Here is a 25,504-nt window from a genome sequence, read left to right as displayed (position 1 = left end):
AAGTGTCCTAAGTCTGAGGGATATGAAATCTACTTTGTCCTTACAAAGAAATTCAATGCAATTAGAGCAAAAATGAAGCCACCATTAAAAATATATAACTTGCAGGTGGTGAAATCTAATCCATTCTTGCTTCTTTTTTTTCACCTTGCTAAAATTAATAGCTGCTCAGGGACTACAGTGTATACTTTCACATCACAACCTGAATGAATATCTTGCTGCCTGTAAATCCACTATCATTCCTGAATACTCACTAACAGAGGACCAGTATGGTGATAGGTACACATAGTTCTTTCTGCAATAGAATTATTTTTTTTTTAGTTCATTGTTAGCATTTTAGCTTCTTACTGTGTTGGCAGTTTTTTGACATTTTTCTTCTGGAAGCTTTATTCCCTTTTTACATCTGTTGGATTAGTAGAATTTTGATAAGGTACTATATCATGTATTTATTTTACTTATATTACACAGCAATGTTGCACCCCATGTTTCTTTACTTGTCATAACTGGATCCCTGCTACCTCTGTGAAAGCCCTCCAGACGTTTTCTTCTTTAGAGATGCAACCTTTGTTGAGCATTTACTCTGATTACCTTATTACCAAGAGGTAAACATTGTGATATGTGTACTCAACCAGAGTCGGATCATAGTCAAATGGGGCCCCAGACAGGATAATGGATCAGGTCCATCCAACTATACCAATATCCCATTAATTGGCTAACCTGAAAGGAAAGGCCCAGGTTTGTGCTTAACTTGTACTTAATGATACCAAATATAGTGAGCCTGTGGGCATAGGTAACCTGTTAGCTGACAGGTTCTGTGAAAACCTCACTCCCCTGTCCCCACCACAAGTACCCCATGACATCCCTACCACCAGTCCTCTACCTTGTATCTCTAAAGAGCAGGCCATAATCATCCTGTCTAAGGCCAAAAACACATAATTTATGGGACCTGATAACATCCCAGGCTGTGTCCTACATTGATTCAAACAAGATTTAGCAACACCAATGAGTACACTTTTCAGTCATAGTCTAAGCACCGGCTTCATCCCAGCTGAATGGAAAATGGCCACCATTATCCCCTTGCACAAAGGTAGTGTTTCCACTGACTCTGGGAACTATAGCCCTATTATCTGGATTAGCCTTATCTGCAAGGCCATGGAGCGAATCATCATGGATCTAATCAACAAAGTTATAGGTAATCTCAAAACACTTGACACTACTCAGTTTGTGTTTGTCAAAGGGAGACCATGCCTTTTAAACCTGGTGGACTTCTTTGAGACAGTCACCGAGGGCCTGGATGTGGAGAAATCTATGCATACAGCCTACCTACACTTAGCCAAGCTTTTTGACACTATCCCCTACCTGGGCATAATTGACAAACTCACCCAGCTAAGTATCAAACCTTATATCATTAGATGGGTCACTAACTGGCTTACTAATAAAACCCATATATTCAAAATAGGGGAATCCACCTCCAACAGCAGACCTGTAACCATTGGTGTTTCACAGGGATCAATCCTGGGACCCCTACTGTTTGGAATCTATTTCTCCAAAGTACAAGCTAAAACTAAGGGTCTGTGGCTGACAAAGTCTGCTGATGACTGCAAAATGGGAGCGGTCATAGAATCTCCAAAAGATGTCAGCATCCTACAAAAGGGTCTTACACAAGCAAATGATTGGTGCCAAAGTTATGGCCTTAAACTCAATGGAAAAAATGGATCATCATCCCTTTCAGTAAGTGTGATGTTCCTGCTAACTACCACATCAATAACAACATTCTAAGTACACACTCAGTGGTGAGATACCTAGGTATACAGGTTGACAGCAACCTTACCTTTGATCACCATGTCTCCATAGTGGTAAGAAGGGCATTCTATATTGCTCATCTAATAAGTAAGGGTATTGCATCCAAAAAAAAAAATAAATAAGTTATAACCTGTCTGTAGTCTTCTCTCATCAAGCCAATAATTGAGTATAGTGCCCCTGTTATGTACCTTTCCAACCACCTGCAGCAATTGGAGAGATCACAAAGGTTCCTCATAAGAAAAATGTAAAGTCTTCAGCATCTGTCCTATGTGGATCATCTAAAATCACTGTCACTTTATTCTGTTTCATACAGACTACTCACTGGAGATCTATGCCTTGCATATAAGGCAATCTTTGATCCTGCTTTATTGGAAATGCTGCATATCCGCAAGTCAAATGGTACACAGGTTACTCACTATTAAAGACCTTAGCCTGGCATGTGACACTAGTAGAACCTGCTGGAGGGACAGAGTTGTCTCCTAGACATTACCAAATTTTGGAATGGACTCCCACTTCATGTCAAGCACAGCACCTCATTGGCCTTCTTTAAATACAATCTGGAAGATTAGATGGGTAACCATAAATTCACCCTGTGGTTCCACCTGCATCCCTCTTGGACAGGGGCAATTGGTGCTGATCGTGGAAATAAAGGCAGAACTTGACTAGGCTTGTAAGGTCCCTAAGGCCATTAGCCTAGTAACTTCCTATGATCTCTTGCCAATTACCTTAAAACATTGTTCAAAACTGTAAGTGTGCATACTGCTTTCTTCTTTACTTTTATAATAACCACAAAGATTTAGAATTAATATAAAACTTTTATTTCAAATTCCATAGTAAAACACTGATAGACATTTGCTAAACAAAACAAAAAATAGAAGTTATGTAATCACAATAATGTTCCATCTGTGTTGTCCATTTTATTCTTCCTCAACAGTTGGGTTTGGACTCAAAAAGGAAGGAGAGTAGCACTGAATCAAGAAAGATGACAACAGTTGACAAAACACCCTGACCCCATGCAGAAAATGGGGAAAAGGGGCCGATGGTGTTGAGTCACAATATTTTTTTTTTCCGATCGACAGAGATTTTTTTTTTCCTTGTGCTTTAAGGAAATAATTTATAATTTGCTTATTATGTTTTATAGTAACATTTTTCTGTGGTGGTATTTCTGACTTGAGGTCTCACTAATGTAACTGTGGTATTGTTGTTGCATCTAAATTCATAAAGTGAAGATTTAAAACACAGTCTACATGACAGGGAGGGTCAGTAATTATTACTAATTATTTTAGAAGTTAATGAATAGAGAAGAGTTTCTTGTGCACCTACTGGGAGCCATTTTTCCATTTTAAATGTTTTGTTCATTTCTTGGTGATAAACGTATTTAGTATTGTTTTTTAAGATGTTGGCAATTCTGTTAGAATTTGGAGCTACTATGGGAAGGCCATATTCCATTCTGAGACTTAGGTCACTTTTTGTTAGGGCTTTACTAGGATCACTTGTCATGTAATTTGAGATTGAGTAAGATGATCATAGTTATTTACTACATTAATTACTGTAAACTAGACATAATGTTAAGTGCCAACATGTTTGGAGTGGGCTTTTTACTCTTTTTTAAGTCTTTGATATTGATTATGTTGCTATTTTTAAGTTTCTCTAGGGGCTCAAAGAGCAATAATTCTGTTTTAGATGTATTCACTATTAGGCTTGTTTTATGAAATCCAGATAACACTTTTTTTTTTTTTTTTTGCAAATGGTCTTCCAGTATTTGTAATGTAGTTCTTGATCTATATAGGAAGATGTGGTCTCCACTGAGGATGATTATAATGTGTTATTTTGGTAATTATATTATTTATTAATAAGGAAAACAGTATAGGGCTCAATATGGGGCTGTGCACACTCCTAAAATTAATGTTCCTGCAAAAGAGAGTTGATTCTGTTTAAACGCAATCTAGATTTCTTTGCTAAATCAAAGTTTCAGAAGTTTCAATATCAACAGCTGCTGCGCTACACCTTCACATGGTATGTTTTGGTTTATAAAGTGCCTCCCATTAGTTTTACTAAATCCTTGTTGAAGCATATATTATTAGTTTCTGTATAAAGAGAAATAAATGCATTATGATCATATCTAAAACAGTATTGTAAGTCTGTAAGAAGAATGCATTTATTTATGCAACCATAATTTGTATGAATTATCTTTTTCAAAAACATTTGTTGAGTGGACATGATATTGAGGTAGGCTAAAAGTCTTCTTATGGTCCTTAAGGAGTGTAGACTGTTAGAGGTATCACTAGGGCATGTTAAAATTATAATGTAACTAGTCATGTAATTAGCAGTTGGTTTAATAAATAAAGGAAGGATTTAAAAATTTCATTGGCAGAGAAGTGAAGAATGGAAGGGTGAATAGCGGGGGTGGGGGGGTTAGGTAGTATTTCTGCATTTCTGCATGTCCACATGTCTTAGCTATATTTTTAAATAATTTTATACATGCCATCACTAAAGATTCTCCATTTTACAATGATTAAGAATAGCTACACCTAGTTCATACTAATCACCCACAGACCTATACTGCAGACTTAACATTAATTAAAATCACAAACCTCTTAAGTACATAAAGCACTTTTCTTAACCCAAAACACACTAAAAAACTACATGTACAAATTCCAAAACAATTCAAAGCACATTTAATCCTATAAAATTATAATTACTATAATCCCCAATGAAAATTAATGTGCAAGCCTATATAAAGACAGATTCCCTAGACAAATACAAACACAACACAGTGTAAAATAAAAATACCATTTACACAGTATAGAGCTGATAAGAAATTCTCTCCTAATCTTCAAGGAAAGTCACAAAAAAGTACTGTGAATAACTTTGAAAGAAATATAATTAAAATCCAGAAAGAAATGAAAAACATGTATGATGTAAAAACCTGAAAAAGGCTCAATATTAATGAGAAACTGCCTAAAAGAAATTAATGAACCAAAAAGAAAGACCCTCATGTCCATATTATGAAACACAAGACAAAATCCTAAAAGACAGATCTATAAAAATGTCAGCAACACATTTTATAAACATAAGTTTACTAAAAAAATAAAAAGTTCTTTTCTTTCCACCTATAAATTCAATATCAACAACCAATAGTACAGGAAAGTTATTATATCGATTAAATTCCCAAAATAGAAGGTATGCATTCCTCAGAAATCCAGCATTCAATTCAACAGCAGGCTCCACACAGTAAAATAGAAGCCATCTTCTTGATTGAAAACCATCATTTCAGTATCTGACCCTAATAAAAGTAAAAAATTGTGAATGAGAAAAAATGTTCAGAATGTCAGATCCTGGCCACAGCTAATATAGCATAAATAAATAAAAGTCCTCTTACCAGAGATGAAAACAATCCAATTAAGGGTTTAAGCACATCTTTATTCAATGATGAATAAGTGTTCTTGGGTATTGAAAATACTTAGCACTACTACATGCATTCCAGGACTTGAATACAAACCCCACTAGACTTGGTACAAGATCCAGAAAAGTAAAATACTCCCATAACAATAACAAAAATTAGCGCTAATTTAAAAAATATTGACCCTAACACCCACTCGCATACACATAACAACCTTTCTTTGCAGAATGAAATTCAGATTTAAAGTAACTCATAAAAGATAAGCTGAAGCTGTACCTCCAAATATTGACAACTCCATCTTCAGCCAACAAAATGCCATAAAATAACCACCCATTAAAAAAATACATTAAAAAGTAAAAAACTCACCTGAAGTAACTTTGTATCCCCCCATGATGAGGTCCATTCAGACCATTCACGTGAATAAAAAGAATAGTGCTATTAAGCAAGAAAATAAGTTTAACATTGAAACTCAATTAAAATCAACAAAAATAACATAAAATAATACCTGGAATATGTGGGTTGTGATGTATCTTAAACTGTAGGTGCAGAAAAAAAGGTTTCATGACTCAAACTTCAACATTCATCACAAAAATCTGTTTTCACATCTACAGTACAATATATTTTACATTTACATATCTAACACCACCAATACACACACACACACACACACACACACACACACACACACACACACACACACACACACACACACACACACACACACACACACACACACACACACACACACAACACACACACCACACACACACACACACACACACACACACACACACACTCACACACACACACACACACACCACCAATACATACACTTGTTATTTAGTCTTGGATAGACATTGCAGTGTGTTAGAGAAAAATATATAAAATCTTTGAGAAACTGTGAAACTGTAATTCTAAGAGCCCCTAATTCAATTCTCACTCACTGATCAAAAAAATAGTCAAAGTCATACCAAAACCTCGTGTGGCTTTGCTTTGTTTGATGCCACTTAAGTCTGTAATCACACCTTTACAAAAGAAGCTGCTGTTCTTGACAGTAAAAGAATAGCAGTCACACAGGAAGAGCAGGAAAATGTTTGTATTAGTATTTCCTTTAGAAATACAAGTTTCTTAAAAGAATTATTTCAGGGAAACATTTCACTGTTTTAAGAAACGTTCCCATTGTATTCCCATCACAAAATCATGTGCAGTGCCTGTTGAAATTAATTCTGTATTCTTTTAACTATTTGTCAAAAAAAATTTTTCTTCTCTGCTTTGCCCCAACTAAGTTTTGTAAAACACACATATCAATGACATCTGTTGTGATTCTGTTTCTGAAATAATAATGACATTCATTCATTCATTTTCTAATATCTATGTTTCACTATGGAGAACATGACAGCTCATGACCAGAATCCATGAGGACTTGACCACCTGCAAAAAAGTTTTAGTTTTGTTTCACTTAAAGTCAGCAGAACTGTTTAATGGGAATGGCACTCAGTGAAATTGCCCTCACGGTACTTCATCATGAATTCTTCTTATTCTAGGTTGAGGAATGAGTCTGTTCCTATTCTGGTAGATTGCAGATATAAGGTGGATAAATAATCCTGGATGCCAGTCCGTAACAGATGATAATGTCAGTCATGAAAGTACTGCACATTATGTATCAACAAGAACATTTTCCAAAATGTAATAGACAGCTCAGCTTCTAGACCATGAAGTATGTTTTTTTTTCACTTGTACTCTAAATGAAAGACAGCAATTCCATATTATCAGTGCTGCCAACAAGGTCATATTTAGGCCTTTCTAAGAGGCAATGTGTTTTTTTAATACAGAAAGCACTGTCAAGTTACACACAAAATATAAACAAATAAATAGAAAATAAATGATCGAAAAACTTTTTAAAACAGCCAAGACTTTAATTCAAATAAAAAAACATACAATAAGCACTTTCATTCTATACATAGAACTTCATCAAATCTGATTATAAAAAAGCACAAAACTCATTTAAATACTAAATGATTGGTCACATGATTGCACAAACTACTAATGAGTTAACCCTTTCCTTTTCAGCACAACGCTGTAATTCTCCGTCATTCATCCTTGGAGAATTACATGCATCTAGCTTCACCTGCCAATAATATTCCTTAAAATCCAACTCTTCTACAGCATCCATTTTCATATAATAATTCAAGACGTGATCCACAACAAAAAAAATTAAATTGACATTTTTAACATTTTCAGAATGAAAACAGTTCACATGCCTGACTAAGGCATTATTTAATTCCATTGTTTGTACTTCTTTTAAATGCTTATAAATTCTCATATTAAATTCTCTAACCATTCTACCTATATACAATTCAGTCTTCTTTGGAGTTTGTTAAGCGATCTTTGTTTTTAAATAAATAGAGAATGTTAAGTCACACTTCAAATTTCTTTTTCAGTTTAAAAACTTTAGCAATAAAATAGACTGCTTACATGGATAACACATTAGTTACTTGCAAATAAAATATGTAGTGTACACAGAGCTTAAATGTGCAGTTAATGAACACAAATTTACTCCTTTTAATGAGAATCATAGTTTATTTTAAATCACTTTACCTTTTAATGGGAATCATAGTTTATTTTAAATCACTTTAACAACAGTATCATTTTTAGTGATGGGTAGAATGAATCTGACTGCAAAACTTGGACATTTTTTAAAAATGAACAGTACTTCTAAGTATGAAAAAATGCATATACAGAATGAAGTCCTTGAAAAGAAGAAGTTGATTTGCACCCCTTACATCAAGACAGGAGATGTAAGTATTGTTAAAACATCTTGCATTCAAGACAATTCAGTTTCATGAGTGTAAATTAGAAGCTAGTAAGCTATGATATGGGAGGACATTTTGATTTCAGTACCATACAATAAAGCAGGTTGTGATAACTTTAAAATGTTAGCTGTTGTAAAATGTGCAGTTTATTCACTCCGATAACAAAAATTAAAACATACATGTTTATGATGGGTGTCTCCATGCATTCTCAATTCAGAAACTAGGTGGACTTGCATTCTTTTTAAAAGTATCCACTATATGCCACCAACATAAATTCCTCAATGTCACTGAAAAATGCACCCCAAAAATTGTGGTTGATGTAACCTTTAAGATTCTTTAGTAATTTATTGAATTATTTTTGTAGAAGCAGAGCCCATATTCTAACTCAATGATCAAACTACTGTAGCAAAAAAGGAGAAAACCATAAAAAGTGTGACAATTTGTCCCACATAATCATGCAGAAGAGCTGACCCATGCCAAACCTTCTGGTAATACTAACTTCAGGTATTTCAAATCAGTGATATTGCTTAGGCTTTTACATACATTGATGAGAATGGACTCCTTTCTTAAGTCTGGGCATAATTAAAGTGCTTGAAATCAATTTTGCTTCAGTGTTTGACATATGATATGAGTGTTCTACTCAGCTCCTGCAATATACACAGAATGGCCTCTTTTTGCCATTCATAACAGGTTACTTTTATTGGTAGCATATTTAGATATATTTGAATATTATTTTTGTATTACTCTAGTTGTTCTTACTACAACTGGAACTATCTGTGCGTATCCTTATGCCACATTGATCTGTTGTCTGCAAGTCCTGATATTTTATAACTTTATGTCTTTCAGTTTGTAACACACTGTGATCACTGGGTGTAGCAACTTCAATAATCAAAGCTATTTCTGTCTTTGTCTCTTGAACTATAATATCCAGTGTGTTTGCTTCTTCCTTCTTAGCTGCTAGTATGGGGTGGTCCCATGTAATCATTACTTTATCATTCTCCACAATCCTTTGCAGTTCATTTTTTCAATGTCTCTCAGCTGCCTCTGTGTTGTAATGTTTACAAAGTCTCCAGTGTAACAACCTTGCCGCAATGTTATGTCTTTCAGTGAACAAGCCTTCAGCCATGAGTATATTGCAACCTGCAGCAAGATTTGTATCGGTTTTGAGTTCTGTACTACAAAACTTACATTAGTCTGTATTTCTTGCCTTTTCCACAGATTTTACAAACAGTTTAGTATGCAATTCACTGTCTTGGGCTGACAATATTAACATGTCATCTTTTGGTTTAACTTTGCCCCGTTAATATGCAGCTGTTCCAGCACATCTCTGTACTTCTTGCTATAATTGTGATCTTGACATTTATCTTTTCTTTTCTGCAGTCACATTCATTACATTGCATTCTTTCTGCTGCTTTTTTTACATTTTCCATTGCCAGCTGTTTTTTATCCACATATGGCTGGACTTTCATGCCTGCTTTTTTGCTAAAGGCTTCTGCAAACCTGAGCAAAGAGGTCATCTTGGATTTATTTTGTTCATGTTTTAAAACTTTTAATATGTTTGGATATGATAAAACATATAATCACTGACCTACATACACACACACACACACACACACACACACACACACACACACACACACACACACACACACACACACACACACACACACGCACACACACACACCCACACACACACACACACACACACACACACACACATATATATATATATATATATATATATATATATATATATATATATATATGTCTACAATACACAATCAAAAATGTAGAAAGCCAAAACCCATATGGCTGAGACCATATCTTCGACGTCCGCAATTTCGAACATGCAAAAATAAAAAAAATACGCAACAGTAGCTCACTTTCTAACTGTTAGCAACCAACCACATCCCCTGTAACTTTAATATACCAATTCTGAGATTGCACTACAGTGCGGAAATGGAAATATTTCCATTCTGCACTGCACATGGTCAGGATTCCAAAAGTTGAACATATGGTCTTGGCCATATGGGTTTTGACTTTGTGGCATTTCAACCATGTGTAGATGACCTATATATGTATATATATATATATATATATATATATATATATATATATACACACATACATACATGCATATATATATATCTATATATCTATATATATATATATAGAGAGAGAGAGAGACAGAGACAGAGACAATTTCAAACAGGCCCATGTCCCTGTAGGCTAAGGTATATGTAATCTTGGCAAACACTGGTTATTCTTCAGCATTTGATGTTCATGGCATGATTTTTTTATTTTGCTTTCCTCTCAAGCTTATCGGTCTTTTTTTTTTTTCTGGTCAATCCATCACCCCCAAAGTAATATATCAAAACAGGAAATGCAAGTTGATTTATAGCTTTAACTTTATTCCTAAATGTCAAACCAATTCTCAGTATTAATTTTAGTCTTGTAAAATATTCCTTACTGAGCTTTGTTCTCATTTTTTCATGCTGTTTCACTTTCCCATTCATTTATTCTAAGATATGTGAACATGCCTTCTTGTTTCAAATTTTTTATACTGAATTCCACCCCTAGTTTTATATTTTTTGTTTTTTTTAATTTTTCTCTTTCAAATGTTGCTTCTGCCCATTTGTCAAGGTTAAATGGCATTACTATTTCATCTGAGAAGGCTTCAACAACTTGTAGTTGCTCCTTCAGGTTTTTATCTGATATTTAGGTTATCCACAAAAAACAGATGAGATATCCTTTCAAGTGATGATTTTCTTGGAGCTGACTGAATCTCTTCCCCAGGCTGTTGAGTATATAGTTTAATAGCTCAAGAGCAAGACAAAGCAATAATAGTGACAAAGAATTACCCTGAAATATTCTATCCTGGAATTCTACACCTTGGATAGCAATTTGCCTTTTTTGTGTTTCAACTGCTAAGTGGTTTGCAATGTCTTTATTGTAACTGCAATACAATTTATCAGTGCATGATTGATCTTGCACATCTGTAAGATTCTATAATCCAGATGTGAGGAATGCTATCAGATGTTTTTCTGTAATCTATCCATGCCATACAGAAGATTTATGTTCTTTTTACAGGTGTCTACTATGTTTTATGTAACAAAAGATAATCCTTTGTTCCATATAAATCTCTTTTATTTCCCTTCTGTTCTATGGCCATGACTGAATTTTTATCTAAGGGACTATATATTCTGTACGAATCATTTTGTTGAATGATTATCTGTCTATAATTCTTAGGGCAATCTTCAGGTATACTTTTAAACTTGAGTATGTTTTTTTCCATTGTTAGCCAGACTGGTGTCACTTCATGGTGTACATGTAAACCGTTTTTACTCAAGACTAAATCACAGTGCAAAAATGACAATACCTTTAACCAAAAGTTAGGTACAGCATGTGGACCGGGCATTTTTCATTTGGCAGCCTTTCTTAACTTTCTCTCTGTGTCAGTAGGAGTTACTTCATTCCAATCACTATCTTGTACATCACAGTCTCTGCATTGTTCTTTTACTTTTTTTATCCCATCAGCCCTTATTGTGCTTGACTGGGCCCTCATAGATATTTCTCTAGAATGCCTTAATTGCCTTCTGTTCTTGGTGGTCTCTCAACTATTCTTGTTTTCTTTCTTTCTTAACAGCTTGTAAAATTTTTTAGCGTCATCCCTAAACTGTTTGTTTCGTATATTTTCTTTACATTTCTCAGTGTATCTATAGCGTAACTCAAGTCCTGCTTTGTATGGATGTTCTGTTTTTGTTTTAGATCATTCATTTTCCTATTAATTTTTCAGATTGATTTTCCTTTTCTGCATTCTTTCAATACTAATAATTCTTTTCTTAACTGTTTCACAAGTGTTTTTAGTTGGTGCTTCCGTTGTGGTGATCTATTTGCCTCTTTAATATCCTTTACTAGTTTATGCTTTCTTGGTAATATTTTGTCTGTACTTAGTTTCACTGCTCAATAATGTATTCTTTTAATTAATTAATCTCTGTTGATAGTTCCACTTATTTTATTAATCTGGCTTATTAATTTTCTGACAATCTATGTCCTATTCACTTTTGACAGCCTTTGTATCACATAAGCATTGTTATATTTATCCATTTTTATCAAATCCTTCAGGTCTTCTTTTAAATTGTTTTCTTCATGATTGAAAATGTCTTCCGCGGTTTGTGCGTCCTGATGTTTTTACCATGTGTAGAAATATCTTGGTTTTGAAATGACTGTGACATTTTGTTTTGTGAAACATCTTTACTACTTTCAATGTTTAACTGACTTAACAAGTGATTTTCTCTATTTCTGCACTGTTCCACTTCCTCTGCCCCTTCTTTAAGTTTACCTGTCTTAAACCACCATTCTGAAGTGGCCTTTCCATCTTGGATTCCCATTCACATCTTTCATTTCGTAACTGATCTTTTTCTTTGTTTCCAAACTCCTCCATTTCTGTATCAAACCATTTACTTGTCAGCACATTAGACTGCTGTGCTACTATTCTTTTTTTGTAACATTTACCATGTCTGGTGCCTTTGCCTATATGTACTTTTAAATATTTTTGGCTTTGCTTTATGATTTTTAGTTAACATTGATTTCTTTTCTGCCTATAAACTGTACCATATTAGGTGTTGTTTCTCTCAGGTTAATTGCTCTTTCTTTTTTAATATTTTTATTTGGTTTTAGAACAATAGATAAATCAAGTATAAAACAAATACATAGGTCCACAGCTGATCAATATAGCAAATTTATACATATTAGCAACAGTTAATATTTTTCAAGCAAGTCTTTTAAGTTTAAGCCAAGATTTATATGAATGTGTAATATTAGAAGTTCTCATCTTTATAGTATGCAATTCACTACTACAAACAAATGTTGCCAAACTAATAAATCCAGCATTGGAGGGGGTAATTTTCCTTTTCCGATTTTTAGTAATTACTTTTCTGGCTATAGCAAGAATAGACCAAAGAAGAGGCACTTGGGGTTTTGGAATTATCTCATTGATCAGAGCATTAAATAAAACAAATGATTTTAAAATATTACATCTATCTGACCATAGAGTTTGAATGAAGATATTAATTCTAGCAGGATGACTGATGTGATAAGATTCCTTTGGAAGACTTGACATGTATGGGCAGTCTATTCCAGAGTCTGGGGAGTCTCTGGGTCAGGAACCTATCCCTCCAGTATGTTTTGTTTATTGTGATGACAAGGTTTAGATCCCTGGAGCTTGTGGTTCTGAGGGATTGGGATTTCTTTAGGTGTAGCATGTCCAACAGCTCTGGGTTTGACATGGCCTTGTATGTTAAGCAGAGATATGCAACAGAGTATAGCTGGAGTTTTTTAAGGCGATCAGCATACTGCATCTGCTTTAGGCCTGTGATTCTTTTAATGAGGTATTTCTGCGGCCTTTCCAGTTGTTGCAGATGTTTTGAGAGGGACATACCAAATGGGTTGTTGTATTCTATAATGCGTCTAATGAGGGATGAGTACAGTGGGACAATGACCTCCTTTTTTCTGGATGGAAAGCCCTTAGTGATGAGGTGTGCCACATAGAAGGATTTCCTGAATGTTGTGATGATGTGGTTATCGAAGGTGAGACCACTATCCACCTGTGTCCCTAAGTCTCTTATCACACTTTTGGTGTTTAGTGTACTGCCACCAATGTGGTAATTCACGGGTACATGTGTTTTTCCCAAAGGGGGTAACTATACATTTCTTGGCATTGAGCTTCAGCCCATGGCTCTGGCATCAAACATCTGTTTCTGCAAGGCCCTTTCTTAGAGTATCCACATCATTTGGGGATTCAATAATGGCTGCCAGTTTGCAGTCATCTGTGTCCCTTAATGTTGGTCTGTACTTCAGAGAAATAGATGCCAAACAAGACCGGTCCCAGGACTGAACCCTGAGGTACTCCACTTGTCACTTGTCTGGAGCTGGATTTGGAGTCAACTACTTTTACAGTCTGGGTTCTGTCAGTAAGCCAGTTGGCAACCCATCAAGTGACGTAGGGATTAATGCCCAGCTTAGTAAGTCTATCTATGATTCCAGAGTGGGGGAATGATGTCAAAGACCTTGGAAAGGTCCAGATAGGCTGTGTGGACCACCTTATCTTCGTCCACGTCTCTGGAGACTGATTCAAATAAGTCAATCAGGTTCAGGAGACAAGATCAGACCTTCACAAACCCAAACTGGGTGGGGTCCAGTGTTTGAAGGTTGCCAATGTCTGTGTTTATAAGTTCCATGATAATACATTCCATGGCCTTGCAGATCAGGCTCATCAGACTGATGGGGTGGTAGTTCCTGGGATCCAAGGTAGATCCACCCTTGCGGAGTGGGCTAACTGTAGCTGTGCACCACTCAGTGGACACGAAGCCTGAGGTGAGGCTATGATTAAACCTGACACTTAGGTGAGGTGCCAGCTCATTTTGTAGTTCATGTAATACACAGCCCGGGATGTCACCTTGTCCCATGGATGCTGTATTCTTAGCTTTGGAGAGTGTGTTTTTTACCTGTGTGGCCGTTATTACTGGAATTTGGCAATTTTCCGGTATTGAGATGGGCCATTTAGGGGGTGAGAGGGGGGTGAAGTTGGCACTGAATTAATCTGCCATGATATTGGCAATATACTTGGGATCAGTATATTTAATGCCATTCTGTTGTAGCTCAGAGCAGATCTGAGCATTGCCATTTAGATTCTTGACATAGTTATAGAATGCCTTTGGAATCTTTGACAATTTTATTTTCATAACTAGCTTTGGAATGTGTCCATTCAGCTATTATTTCAGAATCTATTTGATTTATACATAACTGTAATTTTGTTAGGAGTGACAAAAGCTCTGTGTAAGAATTTCCAAGTAAAAATTTTCCAATATAATAAAGATGTGGTTTTATATGTAGATTTTAGTGTTATTATTTTCCTGTATTCTTCAGAGAAGTCTTCATTATTAATTTTTGAGGAATAATTCCAATAGGAATTGTCTAAATATGTGAAATGTAACTTAAGAATTTTATACATTTATGACAAATATGATTTATTTTTCATTGCTTTATTATTGATACTTATTAAGAATGCCAATAATTTGGGGAAAATGTCTTATCTAGGTTAAATACCATATTTATACCTGTGTTCACAAAGTTTCTAAATATTTGTAAAGTTAACCAATTCTCAGAATCCTGATTGTATTTGGACCTTAAATTTTTAACAGAATATGTATCAGTACAGTCTAAGAATTGATGCTAAATGTTGCAAATACCCATCAATTTTTTTTCTCTCTCCCTTCGTACTTCATTTTTTTGCTTCCGTTTCAAACTCACTCAATGTTTTCTTGTCTACATATTGGTTTATTTTCATTAAGTCAATTAAGTATCTTAAATTGGCATCTGTAATTTTTGCCATTTCAATGATTTTTCTCTTCTGTATTTTTCCTTGCACCTGCTCCGTAACCCTTTTTCAAGAATTCTGGGTTACATGCATAAAAGAAATAAAACATTTTTTTGTCCTCAAGTGTCCATTTCTCCATTTCCATGCATTTTGCCCTGCTGGTCAGTTTTTTAACTTTTTTTGCACTACTATTTTATTTATTGCTACAGTGGGGCCCTTTATTGAATCAGGGCCTAACAAAGCAACAAGATATCTTGCATTCCTAGAAGACTCTGCACTAGCTACTCTACAAACCCTGATCCTATTGCTTTTGCCAGGGCTACACACTTTTTCTGGGATGAGTGTACTCAGGTCTTTCTTTCTTCCTTATTTTTTTCATGATATATATGTCAGTCTGTATATATAGGTCTCACCTTGATGGGATTTAGTAAACACAGAACAACCACATGCAGATACCTACCAAGGCTTTAAGATGGTTTTAGTACAAAACAAGCTCTCACTTTCCTCTTATTTTTTTGCACCGTTTTCATCTCTTCATCCAGGCAGTGTAACATGACCGAATATCATACGGAGTAAAGAAGCATTCCTGAATTACATTACCATCAGACTCACTGGTCTGCTTCAGTCAAGAACTAAAATGACTGCATCCATAATATAGTTCTTAAATGTAACCACAGTGGGTTTCTCCATGGTTTTCAGAGTAATGGGTAAATGCTTCATTCAGCTAGGCATGTGCAGGTAGTCCAATGGTGCAGCTGTTAGCATTCTGAACTCACAACAAGAGGTTCTCCAGTTTGATTTTTGGCTAGGGTGCCTTCTGTGCAAAGTCTGCATTTCCTCCCTGCATTCCCGTGGGTTTTCTCTGGGTGCTCTATTTTCCTTCCACATTCAAAAGACATGCATCTGGAGCATTTCTCCCTGGACCTCCTCTGGAAATGGGCTCTGTCCCAGTCGGACCTTTTCCGGTAAACAAATGTTAGAAATTTTTTGTGCCCTTTATCTAAACCATATAAGTAAGATGTTCTTCACGCAGCTATACACACAGCTCATCAAATATGTTATAATTCCACTTAAAGTTATAAAATGAATTACATCATCACTGATGTTCTGTTTCACTTAAATATATCCCATCACAATCTGTTTGCAGTATGTGGAACTCTGCAATTAAACTCTGAAAGTGGGAAGAAGGCAACTATGCAGTTTATCAAGCACCCTTCTAATAAAATAAAATGCTTAACAAAGTTTGTCAAACATCTTTCAGCATACTTACAGATTAGTCATATGCTACAGTATTACAGTATTAACAGCCATCACTACAGGACAGAAAATTAAGCATTTTCATACCTTTAAAAGCTGTAATACACTTCCCTCTGGCTGTCTCTCTCTCTCTCTCTCTCTCTCTCTCTCACACACACACACACACACACACACACACACACACACACACACACACACACACACACACACACACACACACACACACACACACACTTTGCTTTTGCCCACTGTCTGTGCTGTGCATCAGTGCTGTGTTACAACTTTAAGATCTATAAAACACTTTGCACTATTACCCTTCTGTAAATTGGAGTTCATTGGGACAGTTAAAAACTCGGTCATCAATCACAACTACTTGTTAATATGTTTTTGAAATGGATTCAAGGAATTCACCCATGCAGAGAAAGGTTTTTGAATTAATTTCTTGAACACATTAACAAATTGACAGCTGATCTGATTATAATCTTTAATATGCTTGTCAGTAGCTGATAAATTGATCTAAATTCCCCTGTTAGCATCAAATATGAGTCCCTGAAGCACAGCTCACTATAGTATTCTACATTTATAAAACTAATCCCAACAGCATAATAGGGCACTTTGACTGGCAGGACATCTCTCATATAAATTGTTGATAATTAATCCCTATTGAACCTGCTGTTGATCATTATTAAAATGGTATTTGGAAGTATGTAAACATTCCTTTATTACAAATGTGCACAGATGCATCCAGTGTAATACAGAAAATGGTTTACATTTGCTGATTTTATTAAAGAATCAGAAAACTGATCACTTACTGACAGCATGGCCATGTATTCACAGGAGTAGCAGCACATCATGGGAGGCCCTCAGCAATTCTCAGCCCTTTTAATTAAAACATAACATTTTGCTGAACCTCATTCAAATTTTGTGATTACTTGATTAAGTAAATGATCAATAAAAGCTGACATCTGATTCAGAGAAATAAGCCCTGCTTTCACCTCAGCCCAGACAGGTTTCATTAGCTGCCAGGTTGCTCATCCTGGTAGGAGTTTGTTGTGTGAAGTCACTGCATCAGTTCCACCTCTCAGCAAACAGGGAACTTCCAGCTTGCCTCCCACTGACACAGTAATTTACAAAGTAGTACTTCACAATACAATCTGGCTATGTGTGGGGAAACAAGTTGTCTCTACTTTAGCACATATGCTGGCACCGAAAGGATGAGGCAGGGGGTTTAGGGGTAGCAAAAATGATGGACTTCAAGCAAACATCAAAGGGAAAACAATCATCAACTTCAACTTAGCTGAGTAAAACATTGTGATACCCGTAATCCAGTACTGCTCTACACTCTTTGACAAGGGGGGCTGGAGACACATGCTGGGACTTGGGAGGGGTGAATCAAACTACAGAAAAAGACAAAAAGCTGGATGGAGGTTAACCATTCCTAGGCTTTATCCTTTAGTACACTGTTAAAAGGCATTATTAACACCCAGTAGGATACGTGGTGCACAGTTAGGCTGTGCATTCAAGAGATGTAGAAATCCATCACACGTTTTACTTGACATTGGTGAGGCTGCACCTGGAGTGCTATGTCTGTTTGGCAGCTGTACAACTGTGAAAGAGAATGGTGGATCTAAAGAATAGGGAACAGATTAGGAATCATGTCAAGTGGGGACTGGAGGAAGGCAGAAGCACAGAAGGGATATGAGTGACAGGTGAAAATGGGAATGATTCAAGACTGACTTCAGCATATATTATTTCTCTGGAAAGGTGTTGTGACTTTGGAACACTGCTTCAGTCATCAGAATTGTGTCAATTAGGGAAAGTATTTAGGGATGCTTAAAAGAGATGGTTGTAGGGATACAGTAGATGGAAAGAAGCTATGGCATGGTCTTACTCCCTTAGCATGGGCATGTGCTCTTATTAGATGTCAGAATATGAGAATATGTATAAAATATAGTAAACATATCTTCCATATAGTGTGGAAATATTTCAGATCTGCAAAGGTCAGCTAACAGAGGGTATACTTTGTATATACTTCAAACATATGAAAAACTACATTTGAAATTATTTTGGCCAAAATTTTCTACAAAGGTTACTATACTGCTCAGCAATGAAATGATAATTCTGTGTATAGTGGAATGCCATGTTGTTTCTTTCAGCTGTAACATGTGAAGAACCTCCACCACTAACTGATGGAGTATATGAACTGGAAAAAAATAAGCAGGATATTGAAGTCGGAACAATTGCCACTTATAGATGTATCAAAGGTTAGCAGACTGGGGAGAAATCTATTGTTTGTAATAGCTTAGGAAACTGGAGTGGCCCACCATTGACTTGCAAATGTACGTTTTGCCCTATTTATGGGTAAAACTGTGATAAAACAATGATGTTCAAAGTAAATTGTTTTGTTCAGAAGATCATTGAGATTTTAATATATAGATATAGAACTAGTATCACACAGTTGTGTCAATGACACTTGTAGGTATTCACAAGTATAAAAAAGCCCAAATTCTATGTGATATATCACCGATCATAATCTGTCACTGTGATATTTTGTATCTTATTCAGAAAGACATGAAGAGTTTTAGAAGAGATCCTTCTGTAACTTACATCTCAGCAACTATACTTTGAGTGAATTATGCCAAATGGAAAGGAATCTCGACCTATCTTAAAATCTGGGAAACACAAATGTCAAAGTGCCTTTTCTATTCCCTTTCTAGGATCAGAATTCTGCTAGAAACTGGGGCAAACATTTTGTTTTTGTGTTTTTTTTAAGTATCTTTGGTTCCCTTTGGGACATCATTTAATTGGCATGCCTCCCAGGGCAACATGTCCATGCCAGGTCTACCAGCGTATCTCCTACCACCCGCATTTACTTGGGTAATGCTGGGGCTGATTGTGGATCCTATAGGCATCCTGGAGGCTCAGCTGTCTTTGCATTCTTTCTTGGGAGCTTCTTTATATGCCCTACTAACCCCCTGCCCTGCCTCCCATGCTCCTCTTTTATGTCTGTGGGCAACTTCCCTCTTTGCACATATGCCTCCTCTAATGGAGCATCATCGACAAATACCCTTTTACCTCAGACAAGCATGCTCATTCCCCTCTGCTGCTACATCTGTCACCTGAGCCACTAATCAAACTTAGATTGACTAAACCACAGAGAGCTTTATCTCTTTATGCCACTGGAGTGGTCTGGGACAAACACTTTTGAGAAATTAGATAACACTTCACAAAACCTAGGGAATCAAAAAATAATTGTAGAAGTAGAAATGATGGGCTTAAAGCAATTATCAGGGTGAAGACCATAGTCAGCTTCAACTTACTTGTGTAAAACACTAGGATACATGTAAACCAGTACTGCTTCGACTCTCTTTGTGAAGAGGGGAGGGGAGTTATATGTTAGGAGGAATAACCCAAGGGATAGCAAAAGATGAAAAGGTTGATGGAGTTTAATCATGCCTGGACTTATTCATCTAGTACACTGTTAAAGGACATTAGTAACATGCAGCACAATGCTAGGAACATGACTAGGGTAGTGGACTCAAGAGATGTAGAAATAATCGTCCCTTTTTACTTGGTATTGGTGAGACTGCACCTGGAGTCTTGTGTCGTGCTTGGCAGCCATGCAATTGTGGAGTGGAAAGGAGGAGATAAAAAATAAGGAACAACTTTGCATTCATGGATTATGTTCCCTGGAAGACAGATATGAAATTCTAAGATTTGGCTATACTACCCTATTATGTCAAATGTGTGGGGCAGAGACAGGAGGGACATGAGTGACAGGTGAGAATGATTCAAGACTTACTTAAGGAATTATTATTTCTCAGGGAAGGTGTTGTGACATTGGAATACATTGGTTGTAAGTTAGTTGAGGTATTTAGGGATGCTTTAAAGAGATAGAAGTAGGGGTGGAGTATGAGCAGGACTAGGATAGATGCACAGAAGCTAGCTGATGGTCTTAATCCCTTAACATCTGCATGTCCTCTTATTAGATGTCTGAAAATGTACTTATCAAATATTTCAAATTTATCTTTTCCATATATTCTGGGAATATGTCACATTTAGAAAGACCAGCTAGATGAAGGCACTTTATATATACTTCACATGTATGAAAAAATGCATTTAAAACTATTTTGAACAACATTATCTACAATGATCACTGTACTGCTTAGTAAATAGATGATATTTCTGTGTGTAATGAAGTACATTATGTTTCTTGCAGCTATAACATGTGAAAACCCCCCATCAATAACTGATGGAGAGTATGAACTGGAAGTACATAGCCAAGATATTGAAGCTGGAACTATAGCCACTTATAACTGTATTAAAGGTCATCTTACTGGAGAAAAATCTATTGTTTGTAATAGTTCAGGAATTTGGAGTGGCCCACCACCATCATGCAAAGGTACATTGTTTTCTATTTATGGGTAAAAAAATGACAAAACAGCATAGATTAAACTGTTCTAATCTTAAAGTCATTGAGTGGTTTAATTTACAGGTATAGAACTGGCATTGTCAGCTTGTTACTGCCAACTGTAGTAACATTAGTTGTAGGTATTCATACATGTAACACAGCCATGTGTATGCCTTGTCACAGAGGTATAAAACAACCTTTTTGCCTTGCCATACTACATTAGAACTGTCACTCATGGTTTGTTACAAACAACACATAACTGCCACTGGTGGTGTATTACAATTACAACAATGCTCCTTATAACTTGTTACCCAAGCTTATCTCTGCCACTGGGATTTATCTCATAGTTATATCACTGCTTGTGGTGGCTTATCACACACTGACAACACTACTGTAAGAGGCTCATCACATATACAGTGTATCCCATACATCACAGGCTGGTGATATGGAGGTACTTGAAGATTTGCAATAGATAACGTAACTTGTGACAAGGCACTACCAATGGTACTAGTGGCCTATAAGAAGGTACCATCATTTGTGATCTCTAGCACATCTGCAACACTGCCGCTGATTTTTCACACAGAGTAAAGGGAAGAGCATGTCTGCTGCAACAGAAAGCCTGTCACATGTTGCAAGGGAAATCCACTTTTATCGAACACAATGAGACACTGACAGAATCCCTTTTTTAATAAGCTGGCATTTGGTACTAACTGTACAGCTACAACTGAGACATAAGTAACTAGAGACTCTATATGGAATAAAATAAAGGCAAGAGAAAGGACAGGCTAGAAAGAAATTTGGAGCAAGGATAAAAACTGTTGGAAAAAAAATCTGGGTTAAAGATACTAATCTTCTATTTGATCAAATTTTTACAGTTACTTGTATGTGTTTTTTTAAAGACAGGTTATTTTTAAAGATGTTTGTTTGCTTGTTTGTTTGTTTTTTAAGTAGCCAGCTTTTACAAATTCTATCACTGTCCCCAAAATGCCTGAAGCAAACATTCTACAGCACTCTCTGCTCTATCATTTATCTATCCTGGTGTCTGTCAACACCTCTCCACACCCTGCTTTACCTTGAAAATATTGGAGCACTCACTGGCCAAGTCTTTTTCTTCCATTCCTACTTTCTGTTATATGCATTACAAATATTTATTCCCCTTCCTAAACCATTCTTCTAACCCTCTTTTGAGTTGCAAATTTGTTGTTCTGCTTCTCTACGTCCTTGCCTGTTCAACCTCCTACCTCATCTATTTCACCTCTTGTAAACTCTGTCTTTGGACATAATGAATGGCCTCACATTGTTATCTAGCTGCAGTTCTCTTTTCTTCTTTTCCACTTTTTGACTATTCCTTATACACTTGTCTATAGCTCTGTGAAGTTTATCAATGACTCATTCCCGTAGAATGCTTACTCAATCAACTTGCCCCAGACTTCTAACACAGCTTCACTGCCCCCCCCCCCAAGGTCATCATCATCCAGTCCCCAAACTTTACAGTGTCACCTTCATCTTTGTATACTCACCCTTCCCTCACTCTAGAGCTTACAGCAGAGTGCTGACTGCCAGCTAACACTATCCTCACCAGAACAGCAGTGCCCCCCCACACACACACATCCAGGTTTATTTTGCTCTTACTAACCTGGTGCTTGAATTCTCACAGTCAGCACTTGGTTATACTAATGGCAGAATGTGAATCTGTCATATGAATCCTAGCCCACAGATTTATTCATTTCAGTATCTCAGTTTCCTCCCCTGATGTGTCACTGTGAACCACCATTATTTTCTCCTTCCTCTAGTTTAACCATCAAACTACTTTCCCCTTAATTTAAACCCTGCCTGCTGGTTTACCTCCTCATGAGGTAGTGTTGCTCCAACCTTACAATCTCACAGTTCATTCCACTCTTAATGTAAACTGTACTCTACCTCCACTGTGACCTTCTCTGTCTTTTCTCAACTTCCTGTACCCAGGTGCTCCCATGTTCTACCTCATCTTGTTAAAGGCCCATGTTACTATGAAACCAACAATGCCCACCTTTCTCATCTTGTAGCACTGCTTCTATCTTCCCAACCAGGCTCCTTGTTGCACCTCCATGGTAATGGTATCAAATCATGTTCTGAGTCATGTTTGTTTACTCCTCTGCAATACTGAGTTTTAGTACTCCGTGGGTTTATCATAGGTAAAGTCCTGTCACTAATACCTTATGCAGCTGTATAACAGTCAGCTAAGAGATTCTGAAACATGAAAGAATAATGAACTTGTAGAAAAAGAGGCCACACAAATGGAAAATGAAAGTCAATGCATGGGAGTCATTCTCAATGATAGTCACCGGGTTAATTATCTAGTTGTAGTAACCAGAGAAGCTCGCAAGCAGTGATGATGTCTTTTGATGGAAATGATATTCATAAATGTGTCAAAAAATTTCATGTCCAATGAAAGTGCTAAGATGCAATCACTAACTGATACTGGCTAGCTAGTTTACATGCACTGCAACATAATTATATTATAACCCTACATGGACTCCATTAATCATATCAGCAGCTGTATAAATGTGGACAAAATGTGACTCGATGAGTAACTGGAGGCTATAGAATGGAGTATTGAGGGAAAATTAAGACATATGACGAAAAAGTAAATGGTTTAACCAAGAAGATAACTTTAAGGGTATGAACAACTGCATAGATAAAAAGGCCTTCTCAATACTTTGCATATTCAGATCTTTAGCAAAGAGACTACCATATGCCTTAGCAGGGTAGAGTACATTTTCAGAGGACTTTTAGGCCTCTTAAGGTATTCTTGTACTTGTTTTTTGTAAAATGCATTAATTTAAAGTCAACAGATTCTACCCCAAAATTTACTACTGCTTAGTCACTTTTTACATAGGAAATTGCTGCTGGTACAGGTTCTACTCATGTGCAAAAAGAGATTCAAAATATTTGGGTTTTCTTCTTTCTCTACCGTTGTATGGCCATGAAGTTAGTGTATAAAAGTAGGGAGGGGTGTGGGCATTGGGAAAACATGTCTACCTACAACTTTTTTTTTTTTTTTTTTGCTGTTTTCACTGAGTTAGAGCTATGGCTAATACTCGAGGTTTCAGTGAAGTGACTATCAGTAAAACACAGGGGAGTCATTCTTGGCCAAGAGCACATTATTCTGATGTCTCCAAAAAAGATTTCAATAATATAGAATTATTTTCTGATAAAAGGTTTTATTGTGCAGACCCATAATCCATCATACTTCATCTTCATTAGGCAGTAATAGAATTTACTAGATACATCTAACTTTATAAACTTTTAAATAATTTCTTGTGAAACTGAATCTACATTTGTGTTTTCAATATAAACAGATGTTACAAAGTTTAATAGCTATGATGAAAATATTTTGTTTCTTAATATATTACTGACATGTCAACTTTACCCTCCAATCAGTAATAGATATATGAACTTGAAGAAACTTGAAATGATATAAGGCTGCAGACAGATGTCACCTATAAGTGTATTAAAGGTTTTCTCAGTGGAGGCACCACTACTTAATGTATCAGTTTTGTGCCATGGAATCGAGCTGCACCATCGTGCAAAGATGTTTACTTTCTTCCTCTGCAAAACAGTGTAATTTGCAGAATAATTTTTTTCAAAAGCTGTTTTGCTCATATATTAAATAGATTGGATTCTGAATTCCAGTGGCAGATAGAATAAATTAACAGTAATGGCTGGTCACAAAGTTGTAATGCTGTTACTCTTGGTTTGTTAAACAGCCCATGTCTCATGATGGCTTGTAATACAGATGTACGTCTGTCACTGATGATCTGTCACGCAGTTGTACCAGTGGCTGTGTACTAACTCAGAAATGTACCATGTGTGCTTGGGACTGTACAATCTATGAAGAAATACTGCCCAATGGGAACCCTGATCACTGCTGCAGTAGCTTTAGCTATATGGGTTATATCCTGCAAAGGATATAACAGATGGCCAGCTTCCAAAGCTTCGGGGCACCTTCCACACACCCAAACTATCAAGAAGCATGAACTGAGCTGACTAATATAAACATTTGGGTATGAAGCCTTCAGAGCTTGCCTGCCAGCAGAGATAGGAAGGCTGAGCCCTGAAAGGGCAATGGTAGGAAAAACAAAAATATATACACACATCCTAGCATAAAAACATGCAAAATAACATTTGTGAGGGTCTGCTCTCATCCTGATCAGCTTGTCTGCCACAAAATTGTGTTCTGATGGAATGTAGAATACCTGTAGAGTGATATTGTGTTGTTAAGCTATATCCCAAGCTAATATGACTAGTCTGCAAAGGGGTAAGACAAGTTTTCCCCTTGCTTGTTGATGTACCACATGACTGTGGCATTGTCTGTAACCAGTTGAAGAGGACATGGGGACCAAAGATGGTTGAGAGAGATGAGTGCCTTAATCAGGGCAAGCATCACCTTGATATTCATG

The 25,504-nt window shown here is 36.3% G+C and overlaps 1 protein-coding gene across 4 annotated transcripts in view; it reads left to right on the top strand.

Annotated features, from left to right (window-relative positions):
- The window catches only part of LOC122806592 (basement membrane-specific heparan sulfate proteoglycan core protein-like), a 1,657,353-nt gene that overhangs the window by 1,410,856 nt on the left and 220,993 nt on the right, over nt 1-25,504 (top strand). For all 4 annotated transcript variants that reach the window (XM_044077142.1, XM_044077143.1, XM_044077144.1 and 1 more), the window contains one exon: nt 20,871-21,053. In XM_044077142.1, the coding sequence (XP_043933077.1) occupies nt 20,871-21,053 (183 nt within the window). The remainder of the gene's footprint in view (nt 1-20,870; nt 21,054-25,504) is intronic.

The sequence above is a fragment of the Protopterus annectens genome, chromosome 7.part0 (genome assembly GCF_019279795.1).
Source record: "Protopterus annectens isolate FY-2018-M chromosome 7.part0, PAN1.0, whole genome shotgun sequence".
In the NCBI taxonomy this organism is placed as follows: Eukaryota; Metazoa; Chordata; order Ceratodontiformes; family Protopteridae; genus Protopterus; species Protopterus annectens.
The sequence above is the reverse complement of the archived record's forward strand: the minus strand, read 5'-3'. Positions and strand labels throughout refer to the sequence as shown.